The 11,674-nt window shown below is 40.8% G+C and overlaps 1 protein-coding gene across 1 annotated transcript in view; it reads right to left on the reverse strand.

Annotated features, from left to right (window-relative positions):
- The window catches only part of PRRC2C (proline-rich coiled-coil 2C), a gene marked incomplete at its 3' end in the record, with an annotated part of 54,021 nt that extends 43,343 nt beyond the window's left edge, over window positions 1-10,678 (reverse strand). The window contains exons 1-6 of the mRNA XM_010136265.1: window positions 10,564-10,678; window positions 9,156-9,333; window positions 5,935-6,041; window positions 3,450-3,581; window positions 1,395-1,630; window positions 955-1,034 (exon numbers count right to left, since the gene is read on the reverse strand). Of these exons, the coding sequence (XP_010134567.1) occupies window positions 955-1,034; window positions 1,395-1,630; window positions 3,450-3,581; window positions 5,935-6,041; window positions 9,156-9,333; window positions 10,564-10,678 (848 nt within the window). The remainder of the gene's footprint in view (window positions 1-954; window positions 1,035-1,394; window positions 1,631-3,449; window positions 3,582-5,934; window positions 6,042-9,155; window positions 9,334-10,563) is intronic.
- Window positions 10,679-11,674: the final 996 nt, after the last annotated feature.

Genomic DNA, 11,674 nt, shown 5'->3' on the forward strand with positions numbered 1-11,674 from the left:
GGTCCCCTTCCCCTTGGCCCCCTAAAAAAAAAAAAAAAAAAAAAAGAGAAACAAAGGCCACTGTCACTATTTATCCACAAAATGACTAGATAAAAGGTCAACTTGTATGACAGTGACTTGAAGCATACACTACTGTTCTCTCAAATACAGTATAAACACGAACTATCATTCACATGTGCAACTACTGAAGCTCAAATAATCACTGCTACACCACTGGATGATTCTTTATAGAGGAGAAAGATTAGATGCGATAGCCTTGACTGCAGAAAGCCACATGCCTTGTAGCTTTCAATCAACACAGTGCAGAGATCTGGCACCCTTCTTAACACCAATTCATCCACCTCAGCTATATTCAGTTGTACTTTTCACACTTCTCCACTGTCAACAGTTCTGTACCGACTCCTATACTGAAGTTCTCCCAGTCACCCCGCTCAGCTGTTCTCTCCTGTTCCTGATACCAACCACAGATCATCTGTCAAAGATGCTACTGTCTATAACATCCCCTATTTCCCCATGCATGTGCAGAGCCATCCTCGGCTGTGGAGAAATGCGTGAAAAGGAGGAAAACTAATTTTACAATGCATTACAGTTCTACTTTAATTGGAAAGCAGCAGAACTGAGAACCAGGAATTAACTGCTTTCATTATAACAGCAGAAGAATCCTTTTACAGGCAAAATACTGGCTGAAGTTTCATAGGTGCCCTCAAGTGACTTCTGCTCTTTCCAGTCCAAAAAACCTGTACAGTGCAGAATTCCCCCAAGTTTTGCAGTGGAGCTGTCAAACAGGTATCTCCATGGCACTGCTCCACACAATCTAACCTTGTGAGACTAACCAGTGGCAGTTCTTATGCAGTCCGTAATCAAGACAGTCAGTGCAAATTCCAACCCCCCTCCTTCCCAACTCACTAACAGTGTTCATACCCACACAAAAACAGCACTTGTAAGGTTTCTCACCTGCTGAGATCAGAATTGGGAAACCTTGTTGGACCTTGTATGGAAGGAGGATATGCCATTCTGGGGTACTGATTAAACATCTAAGAAAGGTTTAAAAACAAGAGCCATTCATTAAAAAGTATCACTGCATCAAGCATACTGAGATCAAAGGAATCGCAACGGAAGTGAAGCAAGGCAGTGTGCTTAGTATCACAAGTGTGTGACTTCAAGTCACCACGGTGGAGTGACTGTAAGTGTTAATCAACTCCAGGCAAGTTCAAACTCAGTTTAGCAGGAGCAGCAACAGGAAGCCACATCCTCTGAGGAGCTGGTTGCAATCCCACCCTTCTAGCAGAACTACTAAGTGTTCCATTGATGGAGGAGAAAGGGGCATAAGGGAATCCCACTAGCCAATAATCAATCCTTGCTGCTTAAAAACTTTTCATGTAACCATCACTTACATAAGGTGGCATCATTGCTCTGTACTGAGATGAGATAGGAGGTTGTTGCTGGCCATTCAGTTTGGGCTGAGGGACCTGTGGTAACCGCACATCCCTCTTCTCTGTTGCCTTTTGGCCATCATTTTGTTCTGCTGGAGTAGCATTACCATCTTCCTGTCCAAGAGTCTTAGCTTCTTGATCAGTTGGAGAACTGGTTGAGTTGCTCTTATTACCACCTTCTCTCCAACTAGTAGCATCTGCATGGACAGAATCAGTAGGAGAAAAAAACAAGAAGAGACTTTATATTACAAATTTACAGATGGGCATGATGAAAAATATTTTCTCCCTACCCTGTTTTCAGTGGCACAGTGTTCTGTGCAAACACACGTTCATATTTGGTACTGAAGCAGCAACGATCACTTGAGAAAACACAGGCTGTTTTCTAATCCTCTTCAGCCCTACATCCAGCTGCGTTCCTGAAGGGTAAGAGTTAAATTTATAGACTGCTCTAGTTGTCCTACTCTATCTTCCAAAACACAATGCAACTGAGGAAGGATACTGGTAAGAGCACAGGAGAGAAAACAGATTTAGCTGTGGTAAGTGGGCCACTGTTGACTCAGTGTGAAGATGCTGTCAAGGACCAGATGAAGCTTCTCAAGCAGCAAAGGCTACCGTGAAAATCTCAGGCAGCTCAAAACGATGTAAACCTGCTCATTATCTTTCTAAGTGAAGACAGGTATCCAGGGTCTGGCTTGTATCCATGTCTGATAAGGATGGAATACAAGTGATGAGGGCTGCACCTCCGGGTGTAAATGTCTAGGAAATAAAGTCCAGGAAAAGTAAAGGATTTTAATAACCTATTTTAATAACCTGTGGCAGGCAGTCCATTCTTTGAGGATTTTCTCCCTACAAGCACAGGTAGGTAAGACACGCTCTGTAAATAATGTTCCTTTAGGGGCACAAACCCTTTACGCAGTGTTCAGCTATGCTCCTGAGTATCCATTACAGCTGGCCCACTTACGTTTTGCTGCGGAGCACAGCTGCTAAAGGGGCCGTACTCGCCAAGTTCGTGCAGCTTTCTGCTGTCAGATCTGCAAGAAGGGCTTAATATAGCATCTACAGTGCTGACCAAAAGTGTAACTGCCTGCAGGAGGCTGGCACGGACATGTGCAGCTATCTTCCTAATTTGGTGTGGGACATCTCTCCAATTTCTTGTCAACTTATTCTCAACTTCAAAATCAAGTGAGGGCCTGAACAAGCCTGTGGCCTCAAGTCTGCAGGACCTGACAAATCAAGGAAAACCGAGGCCTGTAACACAGGCAGGAGTGAAGGATTCCCCTGAGAGGCCAAGCCCTCTAAAAGCAGAGCACATCTTGCCCATCACTGGCACAAGACAGTGTCACCTATGGTGCAGGAGAGAATCCCTAGTCCCTCCAACCTTATCCAAAACAAACTTTTAAGGAAGAAAGGAATCCTGGCTTTCACTGCAAACAAGCGCAATCTCAAATGCTGCCCATTAAAAGGATCTGAGGAAGCAATACCCATTTCTTCACCGAGACACGTAAAACTAGCACTGTAGGGATGTTTTCACTAGATCTAAACCCCCAAATGTCTTTCAAATCACAGTCCACTCCTTGGTATCCTGTAGATTAAACTTCCTATTCAGGATTTCTCAGGCTACTCTTACGAGTACCAGCCGTTTTGAGATAATCCCAATGATGAATTATAGAATTATTTAATATTAGGAGAGTTCTTTAAACACATATGTTTAGCTGTTGTGATATCCAGCAGCTGGAAGGAAGAAAATGCCAGTATTGTACAACTAACAAATGCTCCTCAGAGTCCGAGAAGTACTGACTAGGTTGGGGAACTGCAGGATAGGATTAAATACCCTATTTTCCACACATCAGGAACACAGTAAAGCAGAAGAAAGCTCCAAAGGTCGTCAGAGTAGGAGCGTGTTGATTAAAACAATCAATTCATCCATTTCATTTGTACAGGGCACAAGCAATCTTGTAATCAACAAGTGCCACACAAACCCCTGCAATTTCACAAAAATTTGTGCTATATACTTACTCTGTGGTCGCAGGTTGGGTCCTGATCCGTGGAGCTCTTCAGATGCATCTTTGTCTTTGCCTGACTTTTCCTGATCCCCAGCTGCCGGCAGACTGGGAAACTCTTGCTGGAAATAACTATTTACTTGAATAGCTGGACCTACACAGTAAAGATATTCAAAGTCACAACTTTCTGTAGTCAAAACAGTTGAGAAAGTCATAAAAATAAAAGCCCAATCATCCTTAAGAAATGAACTTCAAGCCCACATTAATTTACTGGTAACATAATTCACACAAACCAAAAGCAATCCTTTCATTCATGTTTGCTACCGAAGCTGTTAAACTTATTAGGGCAATTATCACACCTGTTGTGGCCGAGAAAGATCCAGAAGCACCAGAGGGCAATAATGGACAACGGAACAAGATTTAACACATGAACTACCTGAAGTTCCTCAGCTCTGTTAACACTTGTTTTGGCCAAAGGTTTCCCTTGTTTTATTCTACAACTATAGTCAACCCTAGAACAGGTAACTATGTTGTTGCAAAGCCCTTACGACTAATCACCGTTCTAATAATAAGTACTTGTCCAGGACTTGAAAGTATCACATCTGTAGCATTCTTTGATTGCCAAAACCCTTGACATTGTAACTCGGAAGTGGAATTTGCACATGGTAGGAAAGACAAATACAGACTGTCTTCCTCTTCAGAAAGTTAAGGGAGCCTCTTCAGAGGTCCTGTGGCATGCAACAGTTATGAGTTTTGCGAATCTTGAAAAATGCTTTCTGCTCAGCTCTACATCATGACAGCAACAATGTTTTTATCACAGAATAATAGTGTCTTCAGTGATCAGCTTGACAGCGCTTAAGCTATCAACCTGAAACAGCCAGATAGTTCAGAAAGAAGTTAAAGAATTCAAAGGTTATGGTAGCAATTAACCCCAACTTTTAGCCAATGCATGAGCGGAAAAATACATGCTGCCATGACACTTTAGAAGCCTTTCCTTTCTCCCTGGCCACAACCATCATCAGAGAAGGTTTTAGTCTTGCCCCACTTGGAGCCTTACAAGCCCATGAGCCAGGTGGCTGTATGACTCCTGGAATGTGTACAAAGCATCTGGAAAGATGACAAGCATCACCAGCCAACTGCAGAAGAGGAAAGCATGAGCACCACAGGTATATACTGAATTTCAAACCGGGGAGGAGAGCAAGCCGCTGATGCCAATGCACATTCTGCATTTCTTTGTGAAACAGCAAGCCCACTACTGCATTAATTGAATGAAATGAGGGTGCCATCTGGGCTTGGCACACAGGCTGCCATGGCAACTACGAAATAATTAGCTAAATGCATTTTGAAGCCACTGAGACGAATCACCATTTTCTGTGTCAGAGGTGATCTTATCAGCTTACATAGAAAGGCTGGTATGCAGATCACTTTGCATCAGTGTCAATTTTTTTTTTTTTTTTAATTCTACAGAATTGTAAAAGCTTAAAGGAAGAGAGTTCCCGTATCTGACAAAGGAAATGCTCAACATTAGAGAGGAGAACAAGAAGCAGAGAATCTAGAATTGTCGCTTCTAATGCTTACTGCAAAAAAAGGCAGAATCATTAGATATGCAATGTTAAACTCCAAATAACGGCTCAGCAGTTACCTCCATGCAATTTACTATTCTAAGATCTCTATACAGAAGAGAGCTTGCTTCAACTCGGAAGACAAAATTCTATTTTACAACCACAGAAAGCTTGCAAGTCTCAAATTTAAGAAACAAAACACTGCAGGTTATTTTTCATAATGCAGACACAGGAATTCTAACTAATCTCTTATTCCATAAGCAATTTTTAAAAACCTGCTGAAGATTGAGCTCTGATCTTACATCTGCAATGAAAACACTCAAGCTAAGATTCACACTAATGGAAATACTCCTCCATCATTTCATATAACTATGTTTAAAAGATCCCCAAACCACACCTTTGATGCATTTCCCAGGAAAAAAAAAAACAACCCTACTTGAACGCTATCACTCTGAAAATAAAATTACAAATAATCTACAAAACAAACAGAACAGTACTGTTAAAGCAAACATTTAAACAGGAGCAAGACTACACACATTTTGCACAAAATGATTCAAAACCATGATTAGAATGACTGCTAACCGCTTATGGTTCTCCTTCCCACGCCAAAATTGTATGCACAGTAACTACTGACTGAGATTTTCCCTCCTCACCACAGCCATGTTCAAGATCTTATGCCATCACCATCATTTCCTCCTCAATCCAGAAGGGGTGACTATACCAGCCCTTTAAAAGACAGTCAGACCTAACTCAGGCTGGAGCTCACTTGAACAACAGCAGACCAGCTAATCTTCTGGCCAGAAAGCTGCTTCCACAGCATTCGTAGCCCCAGCTGGACTGCTCAAGACTCACACAGCTTCTGAGTCTGGGGGTCTCTCACAGCAGCATTCACAGCCTGCTAGGCCTGTCAAGAACCCCTCCACCTCGAACATCACTTACCATCTTGTCCACCTGGTTTGGTGTTGGCCCATGATTTGGCAACAGGAGCTGCTTCTGGAGGAGCAGGAACAGCAGGTTTTGGCTGTGTCTGTGGCACGTCTGGCTGCCTGGAATCAGAGGAAAAGCACTTGTGAATCCAAGAGGTAAACACACAATAAGATCATCAGAATTACGAGTGCAAACAAGTGAATGAAATGACGTAGCTATGCAGCTGAAGAGCCAGTAACTACTTTTCTGCAGGAAAAGCATTTTCTTGTACAAAAGGAGTTGTTAGAGTAACAGTTAAAAATTGGAATAAATCAGCTAATTCTTTCAAGAGTAGATTTTCCAAGTGGAGATGAATGAATGAAAATGACTGGGCAGAAAACGCAATCAGGCATGAATAGAATTATAACTTTTGAAATAGTGGATTGGACAATCAATCTACAAAAACAATCAATCTACAAGCATTGACGGGAATAATTTGGAATAACCTTCTCTCGCCTCAGGTTTTAGAGGAAAGTGCTTAAAGACCACCATGAACTGAGAGGAAGGTGGCAATTATATTTCTGAAACTACAAAGTAAAAGGAACTGATAAGGAAAGTTAAAGACATCATGAAAAAAAAATTATGGGTACTATGAACTGGAGTCCAGAAGTTTAAATCTATTAAGAACCAAGCCACAGTGTCATCATCTTAACAATGAAGAGGCAGACATAAGCACTCACTTGGTCCAGAATAAAAAACAGGCATATTCTTCAAGATCTTTCTAGACTAGAGAGTCAGTCATGTTGTTTAACTTCTATCAAGAATAGCTATTTCTGTAATGTGCATATTTCACATAACTTCACACTCCAAAGCAGTAGTACCTACAAGTCAAGACCTCCAGCCTATTAGTAGTAATTTTTGATAAAGCAGCCATTACAGGGCTAATCCAGTAGTCTAAAATCACTTTATTATACCAATAAAGAGGTAACTGGTGCAGCACTGCATCAATTAACTTACAACAAACAACTGTAAATGCTTTAAATAGATTCTAAAGGAATCCCAAATTTCTGAGGACAGACACTGAGAAGTCAGTTCCATTTGGCTTCTGCAGCTATCAGCCCAAATCAAAATCACTACTGGGGAGAAATGCATTGGCTTCTCACCAGGGTAACAATGCAATTTTGATTTGTTTCCACAGACTACCAGAATTTAGAAAACAATTCTCATCTTTTCTGTTTCCACTTAGTTATATTTTCTCACAGCTGCATGTTTTCTAAACAGACTGGGGAAGTTCAAATTTAGTGGTTGTACTTCGTCACACAGAAGCCAAATGAGGAACAAGACTATTAAGAATTTATTTCTTGCAGTTCTACTGTTTCACTGCCGAGCCCATTTAGAATTTGAGTTATCCAAACACTGTCCTATAGGTGCACCATCTAGTAAGGGAATTCAGCTTGGTGCTAGTGGAATTCATCAAATCAATACGCAACAGGCTGCACTACCCAGGAAAAAAGGACTGCGGCAATATCCATAGAAAGTGACAACTTGGGAAAGCAAAGTAAAATTTCGTAATCACAGGCAACAACTTGTGTGAACTCCAAGAGTGATAGAAGAGGAAGAGAATTAAACTAAAGCAAGCTGATACCGAGATACTACCTTTATCCACAATGCTTGTGAGAGGAATACCAAAACACTTTACATGTGAACTGCAGCATTTATAAGCATGTTCAAATACTGGAGAAATACAGCAGCAGTTACAAAAATAGTCTGAAGACAAGCAAATGCATTAGATGGTCTGAATTTAGGAGAATTTACTTGTGGCCCGGGCATACTGTTCCTGGGAACAAGTTCCTCCTCCAACTAGTTTTACTTGTACGTGCGGTCTTCGAGGCCTTTATCAGAATAATGTATATGCAAATACAAAGGCAAACACCTTCCAGTTGCAGATAAGGAACAGCTATTTATTTATTTTTAAATGCAACATCAACTACTGCAATCTATTTCTAACGCAGGAGGCTATGGGAAAAGACAAAGAGGCAGATAAAAGTGTTTTAGTCAGACAAGCCACTGGCTCAACACAGATTGAACTAGGGAAAGCCTAAGTGACCTTGAAGTACAGGAAGATGTTGTTTAAGTACCATACAAAACCCTGGGCAGAAAACTGTAAATTTTTAATTTCATAAGCTTAAAAAGAAGTAAAACACAACAGTATACTCCTGATGCCTAAGAGCTTTTCAGAGATGTCAAAACCTCACATTTAAATATAGGAAAACATACAGGGAGAAAAAGGGACAGCGAGGAGGGAGAGAAAACCTCCGTATATTGAATACCTCATATTCAAGTGTTTTTCAGAACAAGTTATGTCAAATAAACACTTAAAACTCACTTCTACTTTTGTAGTGAGGATCACATTCTATTTTAGGTTTACACAGCAAAAAAAATTGCTTTCTAAGACCTTCTACATAGATTATTGAAAAGTTTTAGTCTATTTTCTTTAGCTGACTTCCTTTGCAAGTGTGAAACATATTTAGTAGATGAAACTGTACTGAGTGTGGGAAATTATATTATCCAAGGTATACAGTAGCGCATCAACTTCATCACTTCTATTTTGTTTATATCACATAATGGAGCAGTGTGAAACAACAGTGTAAAGTTTAAGATAGAAAAGTTTTCTATATCTGAAGAATTTATGGCATACTAGTCAGAAGTGTAAATATTCAGAACCATTAGGAAACTAGAGCAGATTCAAACAAATGGATACAAACTAAGAATTTTTGAACTTTCTCTGCCATACATTAGCACAATCACACTAAATTAAACAGATTTTTGCATGCTCTCAGGGGCTTGCAAGTTATTATTTAACTTTGCTGTGTACCTAGGGTTTCCTCCTGGAGCTTCAGTGGACTTTTAAGGCAATTACACAGATCCTACAAAAACATGCTACAGTATTTCCTTCAAGCAGCCACCAGAACTTACACAAAAGTAGCTGTGTCAGGTGGCTGAAGGACATTCATCCCCTCATGTGAAATTTATAAGCATACTGCTTTCAACTTGAGAGGGAGGATTTTTTTTTTTTTTGAACTATCCCCCTAATATCAAGATTCTTCCTCACAAAAATCAATAGTGGTTCCATTTCCTCTCTGGTAGCTCTCTTGAATACAGTCAAGTCCAGCCAATTTCTGCCCACCCCCTGTTTTGGGAAAACTCGAGAGAAATGGCACAGCACAACAACCCTGATCTCACTGGTCACTTACTTTTCCTCTTCATGCTGTTCTTGTTTTGAAGCCCATCCTGTGCCATCTTTAGGCACAATGTTCACATTAGGGTCATTGCCTTTGTTCTCTGCTTTGAGACTGGGGAGGTTTGCTGGGGGAGGCATCCTCCTCGAGATAGCAACTTTTCCAAGACTCTGTAATCCATGGCGTGCAGCAACTGCGTGCCAAAACAGAAAGCACAAGTTAGCAATGCTGTTTAGCAGGTAGCGTTCATTCAAAGCTGCATGAATCAACAATGTTTCTGAGTTTTGCAAGAAACTCTGAAAACTTAAGAGTTTAAGAATTAGGAGCTCAAAATTCTTCAGAATCTAATTAAAATATGAACTATAAATACTTGGTTTGGGAGAACTTGAGTACTTTTTGCATAGCGAGTCACTATGGTTAGCCTACTCCAGAGGTTAAAAAGGATATGTGGCCCCACTTTTACACACGATGCTCAGTGACAGAAAGCTAGAGGAGCCCTTTAAAATACGGTGCTGATGTCTTAATACCCTTTAATAAGTTGTCAAGCATCATTCTCTTGCTCCATCTGGGGTTTAATGTACCTTGATGAGTCCAGGAATACCCGCAGGGGTCCAACCTATTTCTTTTTTGCTGTCAGTTTCAGTTGGCAGACGCTGCTCTTGCAAAAACATTCCTACAAATTGCATTTACTGCAGCCCACGTGTATGAAAAGGCAACATGAAGCCAATGCACCTCACGGGACATTCAACCTACCAACCACCCCAGGTGAACAAGTACAAAGTACTACCTGAGGCATGTTGTAGCATTACAAACATCTCAGTTTCAACCTTTAAAAATAATACTGCAACAAACTTTAACACAGTTTGAACATGCTTCCCCTCTTCCACCCCCCAATTTACACAAGCATGTCAAATAAAATTCAAAGACTTCAGTGTGTCATTTCCCCGCTTAGTTCTCAATGCAATCAGTCACAAGCAGGGCCCACAGTGGCCTTATTTGAAACATCAGTTTAAGTTTCACCCACTGTTTGTCTGCAAACCAGACCGAGCATCTGAGCTGAAAGCGAGCCTTGCTGCCTTCTTAATCAAACACCTCCAGTACCACAAATGTTTTATGAAATACGGTAAAAAGCACAGCTGGGGAATGGCAAGTCACATACTGATAACAAAGGGAGACTGCAGCTATAAAACAGGTTTTATTTACCTACGTTGTACTTCCTACTAGACTGCAAATGCTGCCTCCCTGAACTTATACTCTTGTTCACAGCTAAGCAGAGAGATTGCTTTCCAGAATTCTTCCACTTAACTGTCATACCAAGCAGTTCAAAAACGTTGCTCTGGTTAAGTGCTTATATACTTTGCACTCTTAATTAGTACTACAGTAACGATGGAACAGAATGCAAAAGGAAAGTCAGTTTACTCACCTGTGGTTTTCTGAGTTTCAAGTGACTTTCCCTTGTAAGTATTAAACAGACTGAGTGTTGCATACTTCGTTTTTCCATCCTTTGCTTTTGTACTCTGGCCTGACTTTTCCGACATTTCGATGGAAAATCATCGAGTCTGGTACCTCCTGCTCACCCCTCAAAATGTGCCTGAAAAGAAAACCACCAGAAATGTAAAGCAATTTGAATATAAGCCAACTTAAGACAGAGTTCACAGGACAAAGTGGATAGCATTGGCACTGACTGCCTCTTTCAAGCATACTGGAGCTGTCAGAGGCTACATTAGCCTCAGAAACCCTTAGCTTCATGTAGCACTATGTAATTTAAAAGTACTTCCAGCTCCATAATGTGAATGTCACAAAAGCAGGAGGGTCAGGATTTAATTAATATCAAACTGTGGAAGTGGTAAACAGGTCCATGATTTTACTAGAGAAAAAAAGCCAAACAAAAATATCAACCCGCAAAATTTCCACCAGCAGCTAGTTCCCCACCATGGAAGCTCAAAGACTTCACCTACTCTTGAAGCCAAGTGTTAAGATAACCATTAACTGTAGTACGGTATTTCTGAAATTTGGATTTTCCCAATTAAAATCATCAGGAACTCAGCAGCTATAGAAATTAAAAACACCAAAGGAGAAGTTTTCTTTATCAAAACTAGGAGCACAGTATGTTTAGAGAGAGAAGGTGAGGAACTCCTTAAACCAAGAGTTACGCCATTCTTCTTGCAGCAGTAAATTACAGGGCTGCTGGAGCTGGTCATCCCTCTCCTCCCTCCTTCCCCCAGAATAGCAGGCCTTGAGAAAAAGAACCCAGTAATTATCACTGGTATTTCACCAGAAGTTCTTAGAAGGGACCTGACAGAGTTGCTGCTTATCATCGGGCAGGAACACAAGTGAGCATTCACTTAAACAGAATATTATCATATAGTTCATTTATCTTAACACGACCACCACCACGCCCCCACCATTATTCCCCTTACATAACAATTTAAAAAGTGTATTTCCCTATGAATTCCAGAATTGTTATGTACGCTGAAATGCTCTTGCATTTCGTTGTACAAGCAGACAGCAATAAGCAAGACAAAGCTGAACAT

This window comes from Buceros rhinoceros, unplaced genomic scaffold (assembly GCF_000710305.1).
Source record: "Buceros rhinoceros silvestris isolate BGI_N320 unplaced genomic scaffold, ASM71030v1 scaffold4185, whole genome shotgun sequence".
Classification (NCBI taxonomy): domain Eukaryota; kingdom Metazoa; phylum Chordata; class Aves; order Bucerotiformes; family Bucerotidae; genus Buceros; species Buceros rhinoceros.